Consider the following 25,601-nt stretch of genomic DNA (forward strand, 5'->3'; position numbering starts at 1 on the left):
TGATGTACGCAGACGATTATGTGTCAATGCACATTAATATCTGATGTGCATTACCATATTATCATCCCTTATGTGCACTTTCACAGCCTGGTGAGCCCAGGCTCTCCCAGCCATGGGGTTACACAACCAACATCACTGTGGGGGCACAAAGCAAACCTCAAACAGCTCAGGGCAGCACCCACGCACAGTGCTGCCCTTGCAGGGCACAAAGGGACCCTCCTATGTCCCTCTCACAAAGCAGCAGGACCTGGGTGGTCCTCACAACAGCAGGAGCACAAAACAGACTGCCAAAGCCATTCCTCTCAATGCAGATCAAGGCATGTGCTCAAAAGGCTGGGACACTTTCCTACCCAGGACTGATTATACCGGTCATAGCTGGTGGCAGAGGAGTTAAAAAAAACCCCCAAACCGTGGGTTGATTTGCTCTCCTGTTGATCTAGACACATGAAATGGTGGCTTTCCACCATGCTGTGAGGTGTATATGTTGTATCTAGACACTTTTCTGCCTGAAAAGAGAGAGGGATGCTGTTGCTGCCTCACACAATGCTGAGCCACACACGCGCACCACCACATCCTCCAGCTACCCCTGGCACAGCAACCTTTAATTCACGTGCTCACACTGGGTGAGCCATTCCAGCCCTCTCAGCTGGGCAGAGGGAAGCCAGGAGAGGCCAACCTCCCTTCCCCCCTTGGGTAGTGTCCCCAAAACCCTCCCTGAACATGGGCAGCCACTGCAGCTCCTCCCCACTCTTCAGCAAACAGCCAACTGGACTAACTGCAAGTCAGCTTTACATTTCCTCCCTGCTGACCACCCACCTCTCCATGTCTCCCATCCACACATAATCAGAGATAGGGATCTTGGCCATGGAAACCTAACAGGAAAATCGGTCTGTGTTGAGCCACACTTTCGAAATTATTTCAGATTTCTTCCCCAACTCTAATGCTGACAGACTACTAATTGCAAAGACAAATGATGACTGTGTTTCTTACAAGCCTTCCTCCCCTTGAATTTCAGAAGAATTTGTTGTTTCGCTCCTACGAGAGCATGGTATGGTAAGACATGAAAACCCCCCCAAAATCTCAGAAATTATTTTTGGCTTTTCACAAATCAATATTTGCTCTGAAGCAACTGAAGCAGTCAGTAAGGCAAATTCTGCTTTTATCATCACAATTTCCAAGTTGTTCCTTTGCTCTGTAAGACTGACAGAGCATTCACACTCCAACTGAGTTTGTTCTCCCTTCTACCAGTAAAAAGGCTCCACAGGCTACTGAGAAGTTACTCCATAGTTATCAAACTGGTAGAGAACTTTTGTTTCACTGAAGTCAGTGGGATAACTTCCTTTGACTTCCCTAAGTTGGAAGTTCACCTTCTGAAAACCAAGTTTGGGTGAGCATCTGAAAAGAGGAGCACAAGGAAAAGAAAGATCTATAAGCTTTATGATTGTGTAGAGTATTATTCCCTGGACACACAGCAGGTTTTGCTGTAATTGCAAAAGATAAAAAATGTCATTTTTATTACAAAACCAAATGTTAGAGATTCTAGTTTTTGGATAAGAGATGGATGTGTCATATAGGGTCCTTAAAAACCTGCTTGGGTGAGTAGTACAGATGGAATACAATGTGGGCTTGCATTTATCTGAGAACATTTAGAGCCATGATATATAGTCTACACGACAGACTTCCTCGATGTATAGAGAAAATATAGCCAATTTCTTTGTGTAGGCTGAATTATTTACCAGAGTGTTCCAAAATGTATTGGTAATAAAACACTATGAAGTATAAGTAACTCCAGACAATCTTGGCTTATGTTAAAACAAGTCTTGTTTTTTTTTTTTTAAAGCATGTTATTAAGAAAATAAATCCTGAGGATCTGGAAAGGCAGGACTTACTCAAATGAACACATGCCTCTGAAGGATTGTGTTGACTCAACAGAGGGAAAGGTCAAATTCTCCCAACCATCATCCTAAAGGAGTTGGGAATCAGTCTCACTTCAAAATTAAATAGGCTATTTTGGCACAGGATGAAGGATGCAGAGATGGTAAAGTGATTCTGTGAAACTCACCTGACTGGGAAAAATGGCTGTTTTTAACTAAACCCAGAAAATATATATGTAGAGTACAACAATTTCACCAGCTGGCCAAACAAGCCATCATTTTTCCAAGCAATACCTTTCTAGCCAGGCCACTAGCAGTGCAATCAGTTTAGAAACACAAGGTGCTCATTCCCTCATCCTCCTCTGGAAATCTGCACCACAGCTTTTTTCAGGGCTGCTGAAGATAAAGACAACTGCTTTTTCCATACCTTTCCTGGCTCTTTCTGCAGACTCCTTCTGAGAAAGAGGAAAGCCACCTATTTTTGGCTTGATTTAGGGTCTTTCTGAAGGCTGTGGGGATCTTTCCCTACATATATTTGGGAACAAAGTCATTTTTACACCTAGGCTAGTTTAGGTTGAAAATGCCCTCTGAAAGAATCCTACAGTACCTCAGCAGCGTGCCAGAGAGAAACCTGACAGGAACCATGGCATTCATGCAATGCTCACCTGGGGATCTTATTTTCTGACCCTAACATGGTCTAGGCATTGGTTTCTAATAAGCCAAATCTTTCACCAAGCTAGAGTTGCTGCAATATTGCTCTTGTTTGGGCTGTGGACAGCAATTCAAGCTACAATTTTGTATTTTGCTAGTTTTCCCACTTTTGTGTCTGTTCATGCGGCATTTTTTTCTCAAGTCCCAAATGAAGAAGCATGGCTGGGTTCTCTCTTCAGCTCTCATACTCCTGGCAGCAGGATCTGGCTGAGCAGCCTCCTAGAAAAGCCTCCAACCTGGCCCTTAGAGCTGGCTTTGTAATTAAAACATAACATACAAATAGATAGACATCATCTTGCCTTTTTAAATATTCCTCTCATTGCAAGTGCTTCATTGACTAATTTCTAGTTGCTTAGGCTAGATTTTTTCCAGTATTGCCGACTCTTAACCCACTGAATGGTGTCCCTACACTTATCTCAACAGTTTCCCTGGAAGTCAGCTGCTTTCCTTTTATTTCAAAATCTTTTAACCACAGAACACACACCAAATGAAACATTACCAGGTAACAGAAGTGGGCTAATTTCTGGGCAGGCACTGGAGGTAGCTCTGCTATCAGGTTGGGGCTAAGATGAGTGACATGGGTGTGAGAGGCTGCACCCTGCTTGGTCATCTGCTGCTGTGCAATGCAGAGATTGTGCTCCAGTGCCTTTAATTCCCTCTGCAAACCCTTGCCTGGACTCTTATTAGACATGACTACTAATCTCCATGTGAAGATTTATGCAGCAGCAGCTTCGCTTCATGCCTTAGGTATGATCTCAAGTTAAGCAGAAATTTAAGTTTTTGCAGTATTGTGCATTTTTAATGATTTCATTCCATTCCTGCGCTTATTTGAGCACAAGTCCAACATGTATGTGCAAGTGTTATGCCCAGCTATGAACACAGATCTATATTTTCACTAGAAGAGAAGGAAAAGCAGCAGAAAACAGCAACATATCTACTGTATAATGCCTGGGACATTGCAGATGTTAAAGCAGCTCGTTGTTTCTGCATCTGGAACAAGTAGGTCACACATAGTTATTATACACACTGCTGAACATGAAGCAGCCAATACCCGTGTAATGTATGTGAGACTTCAAACCACCTTTTAGTATTTGAGAGCAGTACACAGCATCTTGTTTGCAAATGCTCTGCTTGAGAGCAACTGATGGAAGGGGGAAGGGACCCAAAGCTGAGTGACCTAATTGCTGTGTGGATGGAGAAGCTGGCAAAATCATTAGTTTCTTTTATGTTTTCTTTCTATACAATAATAAAGATAAATATTGATTGTTGGGGCACTATTGATTGCAGGGGTCGCTGCAGATGGCAGCTGCATGATTTGCACAGATATCTCCCATTTACAGAGCCACTTATTTGCATGAGAATGTGGTTTCACCCTCCTCACATGCTTCTGACTGTTTGCTTGCCTTATAGGAGCATTTACCCAAACTAAATGTTCCAGTGACTGGCAGTAAAACATGAAATGAGGGACTGAAAGAACTCACCTTTGTAATACCTTTTGTGTATGTGCCTGTCTGCTGTGGGTGAGTGGAGTTTACTGTCCCAGTCATGTGGACAGAGGCACAGGACACAGGGACCTGCTGTAATTATGCTGCAGTGTCACATCCTCACCTGGGAATGCCACTTGGGAATGCCACCCAGGGGCACAGCACACCTGGGACCAGCCCTCCTTCCTTCCCCACTGACCCACACACTGAACAAGCCCAGCTCCTTACTCCAGGCCTGGATGCCTCCAAGTCCCAGTCTGGGGTCATCAGTGACCCTCAAGAATGGCTTCAGCATCTTCTCCTGAGCTGAACTTGCCCAGTGGGATCCTTGCTCACTTTCAAGGAATGGACAAGGCTCCTCCATTGTGGGCCAGGCTTGTGAGGAGGGAAGGAAGTTTCCTACCATGAGCACAGTGCCTATTGCAGAGCATGATACTCCACTGCCAGCCAAGGAGAAGTCCTTGGGGTGAGCAGCACCAAGTTGCAGGAAGCAGCAGGGGCATTCAGGCACCTTTTTATCTCTGGTACAAACCCTCCAGTGGCCCATTCCAGGGTCAGGCACCTCCTGCCAGGGAGCTGCTGCCTCTCTCCTCCACCAGCAGCCCCCAGAGGGAGGAAGGAGCAGGCAGAGGAGCATTCTGGAGGAAGCCTCTTCTCCTCCTTGGACACTGCCAGGCTGTAGGGGGAGCTCTCTCTGAGCACACCACTGTGTGTCTGCCTTCCAGCTAGCAACCTGCACCTTACTGTGGGCATTGCTGCTGGCTGACCTGCTGGTGTTGGAATGCAAAGGGAAAGTATGCATATTTAACCCCAATTCATCATTTTGATTTTGATTAACTCTGCAAGTCAGAGGTTTGCAGGCTTTAATCTCGTTTTAAGAAAATATTCTCATCCTCTCTAACTGTCAGCATTTTCCAACTGGAAACTCAACCAAAGGATCTTTCTTATTCTTTATCTCCTTTCACTTTGGATAAATTAGCGGACCTCTGAAACAGCTGCCCAGTATTTATCCAAACCATGCCTTGCCCAGTGTAGGGAGTGCTCTTATTTCCTCAGTGGCTCCCAAGGAGGAGATTAATGCTGGAGCCCAGGTTTCTGACGTGGCTCTGCACTGACACTGAGCCACTCCAGCAGAGAGCAGGCACTCCATTTGGTGAGCACTATTTATGTACAGTGAGTGTTTCAGAGATGCTTTTTGGAAGAGCTGAGCAATACACCACAGCTCAAAACGTTACGCCTCATTCTTCAATTCCTTTTAAGTATATCTCTCGGGGTGTTATGTTGAGTAGCCCTGTCTTACAAAATCAATTATTCCTTAGCCAGCTCAGAAATAAAACCCAAAGCAAGCAACACCAAATGTCCGATTTACCAATAGATTGCAACCCCGTGCTAAAGAGTGTAGCCACTGCCCTGCTTTAAATATTCATGAAGCCCACTGGTGCAAAATGCATTAAAGGTGGGAATAATGCCAGTAATGCACGATCCTCTTAGTAACAAGAAGTTTTCACATATTAAAGCAGTAAGATGTTAAAGACTTTCAAGTGAACAGTCTTTGTTTTTAACTTAGAGAAAGAGATTCACTAATGGAATGCCAAATTGCATTCACTCTCATGATACTTGACTGCAGAATGGGATAATAACACATGTGTGCTTCTGCATGCCATGGAAAACCTGTTATTACAGAGGTTTCTTTCCTGCCTTTCCTCAGCACTTTCCAGAAATTGTTCACACAAATCTTACCCCTTCAAGTAATCTTCTGTGTGCCAACCCCCCCATTAGAATCCCAGGAGTCAAGCCATTAACAGATTGGTTTCTCACAAATAAAAAGAATTAAAAATAATGGTGACAGAACACAATAGCACAATTTAGATGAGTGACAACTGGCAATGAATAACCAGAAAAAAAAAAAAAAAAGAAAGAGTTAAACTGGAGATAACGGTCTGCAAAATATAGACTGTGACAATGCAGAAGAATGTCAATTGTCACTTTAAATCATCAGCAGCCCAACCACATCTGCTATCACACCTGTGCTCTCTTTTCTGATCTACTCTGGCATCCTAGAAATAGTAGGCAAACAGCCAGCCTTGCATGGCCAGCTCTCTGAAGTCTGGCTCTGCTACCATTCCTCTCACCTGGAGCAGATCAGGCACTGGCCCTGCACCCTCAGACTGCTCCTGACTGACAGGGATTCACTGCTGCAGCTGGGATTGACATCCTGTAGCAGCAGGTCCCAGGACCACCAGGAACTGCTGGCCCCATTTAGATTTTACAAACCTCATCAGTCAGGTGAGAGAGCTAAAGGAGCCCTGCTTACATCTGATACTTGATCCACATAAAAATAGTGAACAAATAATAAATTGACATTTCTTGGCAAGGGGAGTGGGGCAACATGTGCCTCTGGTGCCAAACATGAACATTCAACTAACATATATTGGAAAGAGGGATCTATAACCTCCGTAGTTAGTCCACTAGACTATTAGTCCACTACTTTTATTCTAGAAATAAAAATAATGAAAAGCTGACAGACAGAAGGCTGTCTGGGAAGATTGTTTAGGAAGATGCTTATCCAGGACTAATCAGGGGGCAAGGACAGGAAAATAGAGCTCAGTTATGGCATATGAAGTTGCTTACTTCAAAGCATACCTTTTACAGGCTTTAGATGGGGTTTGGGTTTTTGGATGGGAATTGGCTTTCCTGCCTCCTAACAGTTTGTCTGGGAGCATCTTCCCAGTGCCAGCCCTTTGCTGTTTCCTGCCCCCAGAAGCACCTTCCCCTGCAGGAAGAGTGCCTGTCAATAAAGACTGAGCACCTCAGCTCCTGCCATCACTCTGCTGCTCTGTAAAAGCCAACTTGTTCCAAAGGGGAGGAATTAGATTGTGCAAAAGCTGCAGTGGGAACACTGGGGTAAGTTGGATCAGGCAGTTTTACCAAGCTATTTCTGGAAAAAAATAAACACTGCTACTCAGTGCTTATGATTAATAATGTTATCTTGTAGCTAATTTTATTCCTTGCCCCTCTCTTCTCCTGCCTTCCAATTTGGAAGCACACTTAATTATGAAAACATGAGCACTAGACTGTGAATTTTGATATATTAATTTCACCGTGGTTTTGTTTCTACACTGCACCACCAAAGCTCTCAAGGACAACCAGTCAAGGAGACAATGAAAATCATAACACCTGGGGTAATTTTCTTAAGCAAAGTCAACATTAGGCAATTTCTTACTCACAAATTTCATTACATTACTGAAACCTATAACCATGATGCACCTTGCTCCTGTTTTTCAACACCACAATTCCCTTTGATGACTGAAGCCAGAGCAAGGACTCAGTGGCTTTTTTGCTCAAGGTTTTGTTAAGGACTAGAACCAGAGATTACTCAGAGGCTGGCAAGACCAAACCAAAAAGAGCACAAAGGGATAACCATGACCATATTCCTGAGCTCCTTCACTCAACAGCAGAACTGTTCCTACTTTCATGCCTGATCAGGGTGCACAGATGCCTTGCCTGGGTGGGGTCAGCTGCCCAACACTGGGCCCAGCTATCATGTTCACCATCATTTATTGACTCATCTCTGCTCCATTCTGGTTCTCTCCACTGGAGCTCTGGTCTCAGTGTTTTACTGACACCTCTCTGCCCAGTTTGTGCACCCATCCTTTAGCCACCACTAGCCCACAGCTTCAGAAGCAACATCCAGACACCAGCTCTGATATTTGCATGGTTATTTTGTTGTCTCTCTAAATCTGTTTTAGTTACTTAGAGAGAAACATGAGGTTTCTCTAACACTGCATTAAGGCAGTGTTAGAAATACATCTCTGTGAATAGTGACCTTTTTGATCTATTGGCTGTTCCAAAATCACAATGAAATTATTAGCTCAGAGTTGGCCTAATGTAAATTTGCATATATCCTAGGCAAAATGAAAAATAAAAGTCTGAGTTGATAGAATTATTTCCCTTCAGCTTTTGTAATTAAGGTTTAAAATAAAAAAAATCTGAATAATTTTGAAACTCCTTTTAAAAAATAAAAATTAAAACCATTTACATTGAGAAAACATCTAAATGTACACTCTCATTTTTTCAAGCAATTGAGGGCAAGGTTGTCAACTCCAACAAAATAGGAAAAAGCGAGACAGATTCCCCAGCCTTTCTAATGCCACACATGAATTAACATGATGATAATACTAATGATACTTTTTAACTGGAAAAGCTTTAGGTCAATTATTTTTCCCAATTCTATTTTTTACTGAAGTATGAAGCTATAAAACCCCAGATGGAATAACATAAGTTATAATGGAAACAAAATGGATAACTGTGTTTCTAAACTTGGTCTAAATCGTGCATGTTCCAAAATACATTTTTTCAGAGTGATAACCACCTTAGTCACTTTGAGATGAATCTCTGTGTGCAGAAAACAGAGTATCTAACATTTGTAATGCTTTCCAAACCACAGTACCTTTAAATAATACAACATTCATTAAAATAGAAGAGTAGAGCAAATTACTGTACCAAACATCCTCTGCATCTTCATCGCACTCTGCCCCAAACTGGCAAATGTCACAGGTCGATGTCTCTTTTTGATTGGTTTCACCTGAGCCTTCATTGACTGTTGGATGGAAAGCAGAAGAATATACATTAGGAAAGACAGCACTGTAGCAAAGCACTTCTCTCTCTCTAGAAAAATCTATTCAGTGCATCAGCTTAATGCGCTGCTCACAAAGCCGATGGCCGGCCAACAGCGCTCCTGAGCGGGCCAACAACACAGAGATTTCCATGCTGGCCTGTGACAAATCCCCTCAATTACACACTTAAAAGGAAAACCAGAGAAAAACCCTTCCTTTTCCCTCCCCCCTTAATCAATGACCCCTTCAAGCTGCAGCCCAGGAAGGTCGTGTCCCCACTGAGCCTTGCTGCTTTGTTCCCTGGGAAAATAATGGAGGGGCATTGATGGCATCACATGCTGCCTCGTGTCCTTTACCCATGAAGGCCTTGAGGTGGCCCCAAGGGGATGCTTTCCTTGAAAATGTTTTGAAATTACCTGCCTTGTGGTGCAATCTAGTCCACTCCAAAGGCAAAACATTTTTCTCTGCAGAAGCACAGCTATGAGCCCCAAGGACTAGTTATCTCTGGCAGGGAAAATTTAGTGCTGTCCAGAGGAGAGGACAATCTCCAGCATAGGTTAAATTTGAAACCAGGGGGAAAGTCAATGCTGATGTCTGCAATTGTGTAAGGTTTGTACCTGCCCTGTAAGCCAAAAACAAGAAGGGACTAAAGGGAAAAATCAAAATTTGGGTGTAAGAGGACTGCAAAAAAAAAAAATACTGATGGCTGAGTACTGAAAAACAGAAAGAGACCACTAAGGTAGGCATCAAGAAGAGGGTTTGTTAAAAGATCCAAAAGAAACATTATCCATGTTTCTACTGAAGTGTGTAAACACCCTTTGGTACCTTTTGAAAGATGCCACACTCCAGCAAGGCACTGTACCCAGTGATATCCTTCTGCCAGCTGCAGAGTTATTAAACCAAGGCAGACTTTAAACATCAATCAGCTCTGCTCACACTGATGTTGTTATCTGCACCTCTGCAGTGTCACCTCTCGTGCATTTGGAGCCAGCACCGTGGTGCAGCCTTCTGCACACCTGGGTGCAACCCACCAAAGCTGCAGTGTGTTGGTAGCCCCAGTGACACCCACTGGACAAATCATCTGCCTGATGTGCATCCTGGTTGTTCCCAGAGGCTTCTGTGTCAGGGGGCTCTGACTGTGAATAAGCTGCTTTTGATATTTACTCAAAAAAGGATGAGAATCCCAGGCTTTCTGAAAGCTGTTTGAGGAGAGAGGGCTTTTGCCCCTAGAAGAGCAAGGGTGACTCCAATGCCTGTTTTTCAATAAATTTGCTTCCCTATCCTGGACAAGTTATATAACCTCTGCCATGCTTCCCACTATGTGATAACAGGAATAATATCATTTCCTCCCAACAGAGAATGTGGAAACAAGCATATTAAAATATTGTGATAAGCTTAGATATTACAGTGATAGAAATCACAGAAATACCAAAGGTAGATCTTATCTAAAATGCTTTTTTCCTGAGCCTTAATATAGTCAAAGGAAGTGCTGGTATTTTTAGGTATGGACTATGCTGCATTAATTTTCTATCAGTCATGCTTGAAGTTAGACTATATTAAACTGAAAAAAATTCACCTATGAAAAGCATTCTGATTATCCCGAAAGGAGGAAAAAAAAAAAAGGTAGCTTTGCTCTATTTGTACAAATTTGCTCACCTTTATATCCATAAAATTCATGTATGAAAAAACAAAGGGGAAACCAGGAAAAACACACTCTGGATTTTTGTTCTACTGTGTTGCCAGGCTTTACAGCGAAGGGCTGAGCTGTGTTTTTTCTGTTTCCTTAAATGACTGGTAAACTCTGGAGGCTCACATGTTATAAAAGCCAAGGCATAAGGGTGGACAAGGAGTCCAGGTGCCACATCCTCACACCATTACATCTCCACGTGCTGCCCGTGTGATTCTGGCCCCACAGCATCACGAGGCTCATGTGAGATCCTGCCCACTTCCCTGCAGCTGCATCCACGCCTGCAATGTTTCATTTACATTTTAAATAAAGAAATCTCTTTTACTGAGGAGATAACTCTGACAGCCAACCCAGGCAGGGGATTTCCAGTGGTTAAGATATTAGGCAGGATATGTAATGAGTGACTATGGCACCTATGGGCAGACGTCTTCTTACAACAGCCAAGCATTCCTCACCTATCAGAAACATGACAAGTGCTCCAGTTCAGGAGGGTGAGAATATATACTTTATGGAATGGAGCTTTAATTTCTTTATTTTGTTATTCTGCAAATCACTTCCCTTGCATTTCCTTTTAATTTAAAACATATGCCCTGCTCTCTTCCTCCCTGCAATGTTTCCATTCATCACTGCCCAGTGCGTGGCGCTTGGCTGGGGACCTCACACAGCTCTGCATCACAGAGTAAGTGAAATAGCTACTTAAACCATTAAAAAAGGCATTTGAAAGACTGAGCAGGTTGAAGAGCAGTAACTGATTTGGAGAAGATCACCCACTCTACGGCACATTGCAGTTCTGAATTTGTATTTGAAAATAATAAGTCACTCCTTCGTATTTTTCCGAAGGAGCCCTGTGACCAGCTTTCCACCGTCAATGTGCATGTTGTCATTAAATGTGCAAATGTGCAGCAGTCCTTACTAAAAAAGACAGCTGTTTATCTCCTGTTTATGCTCTTTCTGTTGTCAGTAATACAGATAACATTATTCTTTACATTCCTTATAGGTGTGTTTTCTCTCCCTACACAAACATACCCACTGGCATATGCACCCGCACCCAGAGCTGACACACACAGGGCTTGTTTTCTCCATGCTGTGCAGATAACTGCTTTGATAAATCAGACATCTTACAACGAGTTATTTTCCCAATATTTCCTGCTGCTTTCTAGCTTGAGGACTAGTGGATGCTTATTTTCTAAGGTGACTCTTTTTTCTTTTTTTCCCTTCACTGCACTTGCTGATTTGCACTTCTTTTCTAACCCAACTGGAAAAAATTGTTAGCAAAAAATAATCTAGTTTCTGGATTCCTCTTCTAAAACAGAGAATGAGTCTTCTTCTCATGCATGTTAGGTAGTTTCCATATTAGCAACTATTGAGGTTTTAACACCAAGGCCCTACAGGAACATAGCAGGGTTCCATAGTAGCCTCCTATTAGGGAGGCTAATCACTGAAGCCCACCACTTATTGCTCACAGAAGTGAGAAATTTCAAGCAAGATTATCAACTCAGAGTCCAAAGAAATGTGCTAACAAGGGTTAGAAGGTCACTAACATTACTTGAAAGTCACTTCAGAGACTATGTCAATCTCCTAAGCAATATAAATTCTCAGCTGTGAAGGCACTACACACAATTTACAGAGGCAATGGACTGTGGGAACCACAACAGCTCCTGTTTTAATCATTTGGTCCTTCTCTGGCTTTCTCACAGCGCTCTGATGAGATAGCTGTGATTTCAAGAATGTCTGTATTGTTTGCAGGTCCCACAAGAAAGAAACCATTTCTGAGGCATTTTACTCTGTCTCCCTAGCTGAAAAAAAACAGATTGAAAGTATCATCAGTAGATTGGTTTGACCCTGTGCTTATTTCCTGTAACATCAGGAGAAAACTAAAAGCCCCAAAAACGCCCACTGCCACTGTAGCCACCTCTAATTTCTCTTTACATTCAATCTCTTTGAATAAAGTCTTCTGTAGGTACAGACCTACAAAATGGCTGCAGCTACAACGCCAAAAAAATCATGCTAGGACTTTAGCCACACAGCTTCCCAGACTCATGTTCTATTAGGAGCTGGATCGGTGGTTTAGAGGCTTTAAAACATAGACATCAAAATCTCTGTGCTTGAGCTGCTGAATAACCTTTGCTCAGTGTCTTCCCAAGGTGCTTGATGAGTGGCAAAGCCAGGATGGCAATGAATTCCTGCCAATTTCCAGAAAAGCAGCTCCAGTGGGATGGTGAGGAGCATGCACAGCACCTCGGTCTGGTACACAAAGTGCCACAGGGGACATGCAGGGGGTACCTTGCCCCACAGACCATGTGAGCAGTAAAGGGGTGTGGGAAGAGTAGCTGGGGAGCCATGGGAGTGAAAGACAATCAGGTGGCAACACTGGCTACACACAGATCTTTGAACCTCTCTTTGCTAACACGACTCTGAAGGTAGTAGGGCAAACTCAAGAAAGCCTCAGCTCAGGCTTCACGTGGCTTTTTAGGACTATTACAACAACCCTTGTTCAATATGTTTCAACTACACAGGAGAACACAACAAAGAAACAATATAAAACATCACCACATGCTTGAATATACAAAATATGACTATAATGAATTATGAATTATGACTACTCTGATGTAGTCTTCCTTTGATCGATGTGATCAGACACGTGCTTATCACAACCCCTGATTCTGACTTGACTCCTCATAGTGGGATATCTTTGCTATTGTTGAAAGAAAAACTTCAAAAAAAGGCTTGCTCTAGCTTGTCCTAACAGGATACATGCTTGTTTTCAGCTATAAAATCTAGGTAAAAACACAGATCACGTGGGGATGAAAGTTAGTGGCCATTTCTGTATTGCAGAATGAAAGACAATGTGCAAATTAAAATGTAGTGGAGGAGGATGATCTTCAGACCAGCTGAATGATCTTGCCACAGGCTTCAGTCCTAACAGGAGTGCTCTGGGCAGGTGAGAAGGTGAGTGGATAAAGTGAGAAAGGTCTAAGCAAGGAGGGCAGAGAAGCCAGCAAGAATTTACTAAATGTGTGAGAACAAGCACTACCAGACAGCTAACAGCACCTCACAAACTGCACCAATAAAAGCTCAGATGCTGCAGGCGACTTCACTCTAATCAATAAGCCTTTTTTCCTGAAAGCATTAGCTCAGTCAAAACCTGCAAAGCGAGAAAAATGAAGGGTGCAAAGCAGGGGGTCAACTCGCCAATGGCTCTGCCCTCAAAGTCTGGCAGAGGCTCAGAACGGCATTACCGTCACAATGAAAGGAAAATGGCCTACAGGATTGGTAATAAATTCAAACTCTGACGTGCCTTGCCCTGCTTTACTCCTGCCAGCTGGCTCCATCTCAATAAATACAAATTTGCCTTCTCTCACACCCATAAACACTCTGGGGAAATCACTTATTGCAGGGGAAAACGGTGCCTGTGCCCAGCTCAGGACCCAACACAGAACTTCTTAATATTGAAATGAAATATTCTCCTTCACACCAGCATGCCTTTGATGGCTCCTTCATAGCACCACAGGTGAGTCCTTGAAACTCCCTCTCTGCTGTATGGGCAGGTGATTTAAACAGCACTGGGGCTGTGCCATACCTGAGTTGGCTGCCTGGGGAATCAGACCCCCTTCCTCAGCGTTTATCCTGCCTCAGGTCCCATCCTTGGATACCTCTGCCTTGCCATTCTCAGCCAAGTGCTGGAAAAGGTTAATGGGAGGACTTTAGAATGATGTAAATACCTAGCAGGGTTTTTGAGGGGAACGAGATGCACCCAGCCAGCTCAGATTGCTGATAAAATGTGCTCTTATCTTATTGCTAAAGACCATGCAGATAGAGCCTGGCACTGCTTTGATGCCAGTCAGACTCAATTTGCAGTGTTTTTCAGCTCTTGTGATTCTCAGCTTATGTTTTTTTTTTCTTAAAAATCATAACCAGTGGATTATCTGAACATATAAGGATCTCAGCTTCCATGTATATATTTGTTTTGAAAGGTATGCCTAAGCTTTAGAGCAGTGGAGAAAATGCTTGTGAGTATAACACCAGGACCTCTCATGTTTATAATTTTTAAAAACTGCTTTTGCAGGGCTGATTCATGATTTTTCAGTGCAATGCTGAGTTGATGTCAGGAAAGTAGCACTTCTGGAGCAGCTCACCCCTATGCACAGCCCTGTGCTGGGCACAGCCACCCCTTGTGGGTGAAGGCTGTGTTTCTGCCCTGGATATGGAATCTCATAGTGCAAGAAAACTGTCTAGGAATGCCCCGAGTTTGGGGAATAAAAAATACAAAAATTGTTTCCCACTACTACAAAACGCTGCTGCTCTCTCTTTACTTTTTACCTCCTGTCTTCCTTCCTGGCATGCCTTCTAGTTCTCTTGGGTCTTCTTTCCTTTTCCCACCACCCCCATTTTTCCAGCAGCATTTTCCCAAACACCTGGAGCAGCTCTGTAAGCCCAGCTGGCCCCTTGCTCTGCCCAGCTCAACATCTCTGGAACCTCAGGAGCCCTGGGGGCTCCAGGGTCTCCCCTGGCAGCATTCCCACTCTCTAAAGCTTGCTTATTGTGGCTGAAAGTGGCTGGGATGGGAATGGTTTCCCAGGATCAGTGCTGCTTCTCTGCACCTGCCTGCCTGCAGCTCTCTCCTTCCAGCAGGTGCTCCTGCAGCATCCCTGTGTGAAGCCAGGCCATGACCCTCCACAGACCTCTGCAGGGACTTGTCTGCACTTCGACAACCGTGGCCAGGAGGGAATGCACTCCATTCTCACTCAGAGTGCATTTATTCTAAACAAACACCACTTGCTTGTTGCTGTCTCATGCATATTCCTGCAGCTCCCACAGTGCATTTGATAAAAAATTAAAAGCAATTAGTCGAGGCCAGTTTCTTCTAGCAAATAACTCTAATGGTGTTACAAAAGGAATGGCTCACTGAATAAAACCCTATTGTAAGCTTTCTGAACGCTGACAGGAAACAGCTGTGCTTATTGCACCATTGTGTGGTCCCCCTACAAAATTTGATGTTTGCCTGGTGTCTGTGGGCTGCCAGCACTGCAGATTTGGGTGCCAGCACCTTTATGAAGGTGTACAATGACCAGCACTGACAGTATTTGCCAGCATGAGGAAGAGTAGGCTCATTTAACTTGGCCAAGAGCTTCCCCTCATAAACAGCTTTGAGTAAAAAGCCAAAATAGCACATGGGGACTATTCATCTCTGCCTTGCATTAATTTAAAGAGAAGCCTCACTTCCTTGGATGAGAGTTTTCAAGAAATAGATACATCTTTTTGGAAAAACATGCCTACAATACTGCCAAAGCTTTGGTGGCACCAGTCCCTGCTTTCGTGTATTTCAATATGCACAACAGGATGAACAAAATAACCAAGTGGACATGGCCACAGCTCAGAGGATGCAATGCCACGGGTCACCAATCAAGGCAATTATTAAAGAGCCTGGAAGAAAATTACTGTAGCCCAAATTGCAAGGACCAGAAGATTTTTCAGGATCAAGGAGAAATAAAAAAAGATGATGTGTGATTCCTCCCTCAGGCTGACTTGCCTGGCCACACAGATCATTAACCTCAGCACTGTGTCAAGGTGGGTAGGGAGCTGCAGCCCAGCAAAGTGCCCAATGTCTTAACGCTTTTCTTATTTGTCAGAAAATGGCCATCACAGGCTACCCCGAAGCACAGTCACGTGCGAGCTGCTTCTGGCTGGCTGGTCCTGTGTGTCAGAAACTCTATAGATGGAATGTATGGACTCCATACATGCTGGAACAACAGAACCTACAAATTCTGTGAAGAAATACTGCATGAGGTGTGGGCTCAGTTAGAGGAATACGAGGCAGCGCTGCCTTCTTCTGTAGGAAAAGATGTTACAGTTGGATATAAACCACAGAAATTACCCATCTGTGCTTTCCCTGACCTCTGCCACGAACTCACATCCCACCTGAGGTTCTGAGCATTTTCATTCATTCTAGGCAGAGAGAAACTCCTATCACCAAATTTACAGTAATTCAGTGAAAAAAAATAAAATATCCAAAGCCATGCTTTCACAAAGCCTAAAATAAGCCAGTCCCAAACGGGTGATGTGACTTTCCAGGGCTTTCCACAGTGAAAGGGTGCTTTTGCCAGCTTCCTACCTGGTGGAAAGATTAACAGAAATCTTAAATGTGAACCCTTACAGCTACTCATCTTTCAAGAAACAGAATGAAAGGAACAAAGATAAAACCTGAAAGAGCTGTCTGGCATCCACTTGGTGACTACTTCAGTTTTAAGATCTTTGTCACTTTGCCATTGATTTAAGTCTGTGTATCCTTTTGAATATTAGTATGGCTAGCAAGATAGCAACATCATACATAAAAATGTTCTTTATTCCAGAACAGATGAAACTCCCAGTGGTAAAAGAAGATTTAGGTATCTCTGAAGATTTCTTATCACTGTGCAACATAACTCTCTAATGGTTCAGTGCCTTGGAGGGTCATCTGAGATCACTTATCACATAAATCAAATAGGTGGCAGGCTATAAGAGTGGAAGCCTATAGCAATTTCATGTCTTTGCTTGCAGACATCAAATCTATCTTTTAGGCAGACTATAGAGGAGATAATATTCCACTCCATTTAAGCCAGTGAAGAAACCCAAATCTGGGTATTAACCAATTTTTGGGAAGCTGCTTCTGGTCTAGACTGCACCACAATTATCTTGGGAAATGACTGGTTTTAAATCCTAAAACATGGATGGCAGACACTGCTCCTGGTTTTAATTTAGACTAAAGCTGCTGTAAAATCACTCTGGCAATGGAAGGGAGTGCCAGAGCAAGTGAAAGTCCAATTTAGTTGATGTCCCATTTACATAACCAGCAGTGTGTAAAGTGGATCCACTATAAAAATGATGCAACAAGAGGAAGAGTTTTCTTCCCCCTCTCCACTTTTCTTCCACATAATACTCCTTTCTCTTGATTTCTGTGGTGTTAATGCAGGTTACACACATGTAACAGAGAGCTGGAGCTGCCTTGGGGCTCAGGAGCACCAAGCTTGCATGCCAAGCTCATTTCTAGTGGTGGGATATTCAGCGGGGTGCCAGAACTGACAGTCACAGCCCATGTTCAGCCAGGCTGTCACCCCATCACTGGGAGTGTTGAGATGGCTCCTGAGCTGCCTCCTCCTCCATCAGCTCAGTGGATCCCCAATCCCCCTTCACAGCTCCTGCCCCAGAATTTAATACTTCTGCAGTAGCACACCCTGATCTCAGCCTCTAAACTGTACAACCAGGGCTCATCCCTGAGGTTGCTCCTTTCCCTGTGAGAACTCCCTCTAAAAACAAAACCAAAGCCAAAATGCATCTCAGAGCTAGTTGTTAAGACATCCCTCCTGACACATGTGAAGGTATTTCTGCCTTTCCAGTGATGTAGGTAGGGAGTCCTCGGGTCTCTGCTGCAGCTGGGGGTGCACAGCAGTGCTGGCACCTAAAGAACGTGCCAGAAGCTGAGACAAGGGCAGCTGCAAACCCTCCAAGTCTTGCTGGAGGGGGTACAATATTTATGCAACATAGATCATATCTTTTACATAACCCTACTCTTCAACAAACATGAAAACATATGGCATCAGTTAATTGCATGAAAATATTTGGTAGGAAGACAATCTTTCAGGACAAATTGGAAAAAAAAGCCAATCAAGCCATTTTCCCCCTTTTATTCCCATTATTAGTGGGCAGGTTGAAGCAGTGCATGAGTACTTAAAGCACTCCTTGATTTATGGTTTATGCAGTGGAATAGTTGTGTCCAGCACAAAATCCCTGAGAAACACCAGCAGCACTGCTGATAGCCTTGCCAGAAAGGCAAGAAGCTCTTGAATGAGTAGCACAGCCACTCCTGCAAGGGTGGCCAGGATTTAGAAGCAGGAGCCTCCATGAACCAGGTCTGTGAATAAACAGGGGATCTAATTTTGTGCTGTCACCCAAAATTTACGTGACTGGCAGAAAAGCCTCCCAGACCTCCACTAACAGGACAAACAGGCTGAGTGTGACACTTCAAACTCAGCCTTGAGTCTGAAGCAGGAGAAAAGTGTGGATTTGAATCCATTTACACCAGAACAATGCTGCCCTTCTGAGTATAATTTTACAGACGTGTTTATGATATAGAGGGAGCCACACGGCACAAAAGGTTTAAACATTTAATCTCACTTAGCTTCAATACACTGCATATACAGAAAATTGGAAGCCCAGCAGGAAAATGCCAGATTTCATTCTCACTTAGTTGTGATTAACCTTTATGAGCTCGCTCAGGGTTCTGTCACCTGTGAAGTCACTTGGGGCACGCAGGCTGCAAAAGCCCTGGCTTGCTGCTTTGGCCAGGGGACCACAGCTGCTGAGCTTGAGCTCTCCAGGAGCTCTGCTGCCCAAAATGGGGGCACTCCCCTGTCCCAAACAGCAGTGCACCCTGCCCCTGCATTCCCTGAGTATGGGAAGTGTAAAAGGGATATAAGGATAGGGAATGAATGACCTGGAAGGGACTGTTCCCTTTTTCTTCCTGCAGCTGAGCCTCCTTGGCTGAGCTGGGTCCAGTTGAGAGCAGCCTTACCCCAGCAGACAGACACAAGGCAAACAGCTGATACATATCACACTTTGCAAATATGCTCTTTCTCATTAATACTGATTCGCACACACAAACACTTTAGCTATATTCACTGATTGCATTACCATTGCAGAAGTGTAATTAACAAATTAAAAGGGAGGATTGTGATTCAGTTTAATTTGGGGGAAATCTTTAAATAAATAAAATAAAAAAAGGAGTCTGATGAGTCTGATGTTTGAGGATCGTTACCCTCTGCTATTTGCTTTAATTCTTTGGACATGCTCTAAGAGAAATGCTTTCCTTGGAACAAACATGCCTGAGTAAGCTGCAGTGGTGGCTACCCAGCCACTTAAAGAAAAAACAATGACAAAAACCTCACAGAAATTACAGAAATCCTGACAGATGCTAGATCCAGATACCAGATTGCCCATGAAGGTGCATCATCATGGAGAAAGGAAGGGGGGAAATGCCAGCTGCAAGGTGGTCAGACTGATCTGAGACTGACAGATTATTCACCCAAATTTATGAAAAGCAACACAAAACGTGCACACTGCCTGCCCACAAGTATTTGTGGAAGAAGGGAAAGCAGAAAATCCCCCATACTTGCTGCCCTTCCAGACCCTTGCATGATAAAATAATCCAGTTCCACTGAGTGAATCAATGTTTGTGAGAGCAGTCAAAACTCCTGAGCTAAAGTTAAACCGAATTTCTCTCCAAACACCAACTGAGCACTTCTGGAAGAATGGCTGCAAAATGATACATACTGCCCCTCACATTTCTGCCAAAAACACCTTTCAGGTGATCTAATATTATGAGAAACCATAATCATTAAGGATTGATCATGCTAATATAATTTTCTGGATGGCTTATTAACCTACTAAGACATGTTTTTCTCTACTTCCCTTCATTAGCAACAGCAATAATTAGGTAAGGACAGAGTAGCAAAATTGATCATATGCTACTGCCAAGGGGGACAGAGAATGTATCATGGACATTCAGTATAATGTTCTCCAAACTTGAGGTACATTAATTTTAGTTAGTACCATAGCTATTTTCTGCCTTTGATACAAGGAATCTGTTAATGTAGATATTGTATAACAGGGGCTTATATCTCTCATATGCCAAAACAGAATTTTCTTTTTTCTTTAAAGATCTTAGCACAAAATGAGATGAGACAGGAAAACATCCAGTCTCTGTTACAGAGTATGGCACAGACAAGATGGCCATGATGGACAGAGTAGCATCATATCATTTCAGAAGGCTTTAAGCATTCACCCACATTCAGGGTAACACATTACCTCTTCAGAAGGCTTCAGGCATCAGCCCATACAGAGCAACACCATCTCACTTCAGAAGGCTGCAAGCATCTGCCCTTCTTGTTCTTTAGCCCAAGCTTTAATACCTCTGATTGTTGATGCATGGCACCTGTGTGCCCTCTGTTCCCTGTGGTGGTTGGTCAGTGCCCCTGGGCACTCCATGGCTCATTGCTGTCAGTGCTGCTCACCTGCTGCTCACAGCTGTGCCCATTGGGGATGAGGCTGGGCCACAGCCCCACTCCCAACCACCACAAACTGTGTGCCTGCACCTCTCAAGCTGTCCTCTCCTTATTTCAGTCTCCTCATGAAAGCAGAGCAGCTGTTTTCCCTGGCTGGGAAGCAAAGGAGTGAGTTATACTGTCCCCTCCTGGGCAAGAACCCCCAGAGCTGCAGCAGACCTGCAGCATCAACTTTCCTCCACCATCTCACTGATGCAGCAAGCGCTTCTAAAACCCTTGAGAGACAAAGGCATCACAGCCATGGTAAACTTTAAAATATTGCTCTAAAAATGTGAGCAACTGGCTTTCCCTGAGCTCTCCCCCATGTGAGCAAGAGGCAGCTTTCTGTAGATAAATGCATTATAGGGAGCTGAAAAGAGTTGACATTACAAACTTGGCACTCTGATGGTGTCCTGCATGAACACGGAAAGGGAGGATCTGCCAAAGCGAGAGGCAGACTTAATATAAAAAGCATCAACCCAGCATATTGACCTTATTTAAGCTCAAACAGCATAACACTAGAATACTTAATGCAAAAATGTCATAAATATTCTTTATTCTACATGCACATTAATGTTTTCTTTAAATATGTAATTCACTTGATATCTGCAATCCCCCCCTTCTTCAGATGCAAAATCCAAAATAATGATTATATCAGTCATTGCCTAATACATTCAACTGTGGCCCTGATTTTCATGCATGAATGGTCATTTACATATCATTACCCATCATGCCATCCACTCAGATTTTTCTTTCTAAACAGAGTAATACATTTAAAGTTATCATTTTAAAACAAAAAATGCTTTAAAAAGGGACTTCCATTTCTCGTTATCTTATCTGTGCTCTTAGCAGCTAATAGAGTGGAATATTAAAATGGAAAATTCTCAGTGTGTGTGACAACTGTCACAGTGAGAAGATCTCAGAGAAGAGGCAATTATCAAGGGATTTTTCTCAAATTTGGAAACACCGATAAATACGAACAGAAAAGCCGAAGCAAACCGACCAGAAGCAAACCAGTAATTATAGTACATTCTTGCATTTTCCAAACACAAGTCCTTGTTAGGGGCAAAGCAAAATCCATGTTAGCAAAATCACCGTGGACATGAAGTGCAGTTAGAAGATTTGCATGAATAAATTACAATTTTTCAATTAATACTGCCCATGCTCACAATAGAGGAAGGATTTCTGCCCCCCCCCCCCCCCCACTACTTTTAAAGTAATTTTCTGCTATGTTTAATTAGGAAATTTCTCTACAGAAGGCAATGTGATAGAAGATTAATTCTCTATTTTCTCACCCACTGTGTCAGTAGACTCAAGTGGACACTATAAACCCCAGTTAAATACGGCGAGGATGATCAAGCACGGGGCTCCTTTTGAGAGGTCGTGTCCACAGACTGTGGATCTCATTTCAACCCAACAGAAACGAGTCAGGAAATGGTGTCTCTCCGTGGTGCAGAGCCACAGAGGAGCCATTCCAAGAGCTCCATGGTGTGAGGGTTCACCATGCCAGCTGAGAGGGTTTGCTGTCATGGCTAATGACACCGAGCACCACTGGGTGAGAAATGGCACTGCCACAGCTGTCTTGGGTCTGGCTGCTCCCCCTCACCACTAATAACTATTCCTCCAGCACTCCCAACCTGTTTTACATCTTTTATGCCAAGTATGAAACAGCAGTTAAACAATAAATAATGAATTATTCGCTGGTGGGGAATATAGTAAAGTTTGGTTTGGTTTTTTGTTTTTGTTTGAAGGGGAGAGACAAAGGGTGCAAACTGTATTTGTTTTTAACGAACAATGAAGGGAACGAGCTATTTACCCGCAGGACATAAAACCCCATGAGTGGTCTCTTGCTGCCAATGCTGATTAAATATCAGGTTAAGGCTTTTTTAAATTGAAATCCAAGGCAGAGTAAGAACAATTACTTAGGGGAAACTCAGACCTACAAGATGCAGAACATGCAAGATATTACCCTTTGATGGAGAGGGCAAGCAATTTTCTCAGAAGTTTTACTAGTGGAGTGGCTGAACACCAAAACAGAGAAAGCATGAATGATTTAGAGGAGGAAACACAGGCATGTAGCTGAGTAGGGACTGAGAGCTTTGTACATTGATTAACCAGGACCAGATTGTTATAATACAATAGAAGTTGCCAGTACAAACCTCCTGGGGACAGGAAAGGTTAAAACAGGACAACTGGCAGAGAAAATATGTAAGGCAGAAGAAATTTAGAAGCTTCAATTCCAGTTTTATTCTGAGCTTAAAAAAAATAAATCAATATTTTGGCTAGTCTGATGCCTATTTATTCCCCCACATTTTGACACATTTATAAGGCATTCTTATCCCACTCAGCTTGATGCTGCTCTGGTTTCATGTAGAGAAACGCTCCAGCAGAGCATTTAAGAAGGGACAGCCACCTTTGCAGGGTCCAAGGGAGAGCTGCAAGGATGACAAGGTTTAGAAAACACAGTTCCGTGGTGAGCTTAGAGGAATGGAAATTTTTTACTTTGGAAAAAAGGAGACTGAAAGAAGACTGCTCGTCTGATACAAAAAGGAATGTAAAAAAGGCTGCTATAAAAAGAAGGATAGTCCACTGTTCTCCACATTCATTATTCCTGAGACAAGAAATAATTGACATAATTTACCGCAAAGGAGATTTAAGTTAGATATTAGGAGATTTTGTCCCCTCAACCTCTAATAATTACCGTGGGCTGGAACAGGCAGCACTGAAATGAAGCTGGTGTGCTCAGAGGTGGCTTCTGAGACTGCTCCATGCAAGGTCTGAGCAAGGGACAGTCTAACTATAGTTGTTCCCATCAGACTGAGGAGGATGGATGAGATGATCAGTTGAAGCTACTTCCAGAACTATGTGCCTATGACTACACCTTTCCTACAAGCCAGGGAATGGCTGGGCTCCACACTGTGCACTACTCAAATCCTGACTTGCACAAATTCCCACTGAAATCATGGCATGATTGGTAATGTAATTAAAGCATCTTCATTTCATTTGGGTGTGTGATGAATGCCCATGTATGGGGCCAGTATAAATTTTTGCATAATCTCTGAAAGTTTCTGACTCCTGCAAATATGGAGGATTTGGTCACACCTAAGACCTTGTGGTGAAGATTTCAGCTCAACTGATCCTGAAGAGGTAGGGGAGCCTACCTACTTCTTCCTCTCTTGGGAGGGAAGTTTATTTCTTAGACACAGTGGTATGAATATATCTGTTCCACTTGACCAACATTTTGTTCCATTATAATAAAACACCTTTTAGAGAAAAAGCATAGCCCTCTTTAAAATGAAGACACTTAAAAAAAATGTTAAATGGACTGCAAAATCTACATTAATACAGAAATACAGGTAATGCATTTCCCAGAACAGTCAGTGATGAGTTCCCAGTGTTAGCGCTCAGCTCGCCACCTTCGTGCCAAAATGATGCTACCTGTGGTGACTGCGCCCTGATGCGGAGATCAGGAGGTGACAGAAGCAGTGAAGCTCCTAATGCCAGCTCCAAATCTGGGGACAGGAAAGCTGGGAACCTCAGAGAGCCCTACTTCCAACGAGAAGTAGGGCTCAACATTCAACTGACAGTGAATGTGCGTCAGGAGCCTCGGCGGCCCGCACGAGAGCCGCACAGCACAGAGGGCTCACAGCCACCTTTGTTCCCTGTCCCTGGGGCTGCACTTTCTGCACAGCACCTGCCAGAGGCACAGCACAAAGTCTGTCTCCTCTGCTCCTGCTTCCAGGCCCTGAGCAGCCCTTCCACAGCCAAGGTAGACTCTGGTGATTCCTCTGGTGCCCACTCCATGGAGCTGCTGGGGGCCACACGGGGTGTGCTTTTGTTCCCCTTCTTTTCCTTGGAGAGCAGTCAGGCCCAGGGCAGGATTCCACCTCATTTGCACAGTGATAACATAGCCTTCCAGAAAGGAAATCCAAAGCAATGGATTGGGTGCAGGCACATCCATCTGTCATCTCCAAAAAGCACACGGGTGCCCTGTGAATGCCTGGTCACTCCTGTAATTACCTGTTAAAGCTGAATGGGCAATTTTTAGCCTGAAGTACATGAAATGTGTGAACATTTTAATGATGCACAAAACAATTAAGAATATTACATGCACGGTTCCTGATCACCTTGAGATTTTCTCTCTGCTTAGCGCTGGGGAAACTCAACCTCTATAACCCTGGTAGAGCAAGAGGGCACAGCTAGAATCAGGAAACAGTGAGCAGAATAAATTGCAGCAAGGCAGGCACTTTTTAAAATGCAACTTTTCCTTCCACAAACTCTTAGATAATGATAGAAAAAATGTCCACAGTGAATTCTGATGTAAGAAAAGAAAAAAAAGAAAGGCCAGAACAATAGGTGTGACCCATGTGACAGCCAGGAAAAATGAAGGGTCTGATTCAGGTCCTGTTCTAATCAACGGGACTCTCTCCATTACCTCTGCTAACAATCCCACTAAACCCTTTATGTCTGGTTGAGTGGATAGAGCACAGAGGTAAGAAGAAAGGAAGCCTAGCCACTGAAATGGCAGCTAAGCATCAGGTAAGGCAGTCAGATTCTCCATGCATAGCCAAGCAATGTAAGCAGTACAATTTGATGTGTACGTACAGATAGGCAGGAAAAAAGGATCTGGCCCAGTGTGCTAGGGAAAAATCTTCAGTTATCACATTTAAGTATTTGCTAGAGAAGATGCAATGCTGTTCTTGCTCAAGACACTGTGAAAATTTGGCTTCAGGAAAAGCCCTGGGGATAAATTCTACCTGGTATGTGCCTGCCGAAAATGCAGGAACTGCTGTGGCCCCAGACACACAGCACGATGAGGAAGGAGGGTGTGCCCCCTAGCTCATGGATGGCAGGGCAGCTTTCAGCTCCTCTCAGGTGGGTGCCCACCAGACTTCAGGGGAGCAGAGCTGCCTCCTAACATGTTGGGGCCAAGCCCTGTGTGCTCACCATGAAAATTTCTTAGGAAAAGCTACTTAGCATATGGGAGATGTGAGTACATTTCTTTTCAAATCCTGTTCAGAGAGAAAGAAACGTAAACATCACCTAACCCAACCATTGCTTTCAAGTATCTTATTTTCACACTGAGTTGCTATAAACTATCCCCGTAGAATTTTGTTGTAATTACATGCAGTAAAAGGAACAACCAGGTAATT

At 43.5% G+C, this 25,601-nt stretch overlaps 1 protein-coding gene across 1 annotated transcript in view; it reads right to left on the minus strand.

Annotated features, from left to right (window-relative positions):
- TMEFF2 (transmembrane protein with EGF like and two follistatin like domains 2) overlaps window positions 1-25,601 on the minus strand; it is a 125,445-nt gene that overhangs the window by 44,357 nt on the left and 55,487 nt on the right. The window contains exon 5 of the mRNA XM_054277500.1: window positions 8,573-8,669. Within this exon, the coding sequence (XP_054133475.1) occupies window positions 8,573-8,669 (97 nt within the window). The remainder of the gene's footprint in view (window positions 1-8,572; window positions 8,670-25,601) is intronic.

Source organism: Melozone crissalis, unplaced genomic scaffold (genome assembly GCF_028551555.1).
Source record: "Melozone crissalis strain CALT ecotype California unplaced genomic scaffold, PUWL_Pcris_2 ptg000023l_1, whole genome shotgun sequence".
In the NCBI taxonomy this organism is placed as follows: Eukaryota; Metazoa; Chordata; class Aves; order Passeriformes; family Passerellidae; genus Melozone; species Melozone crissalis.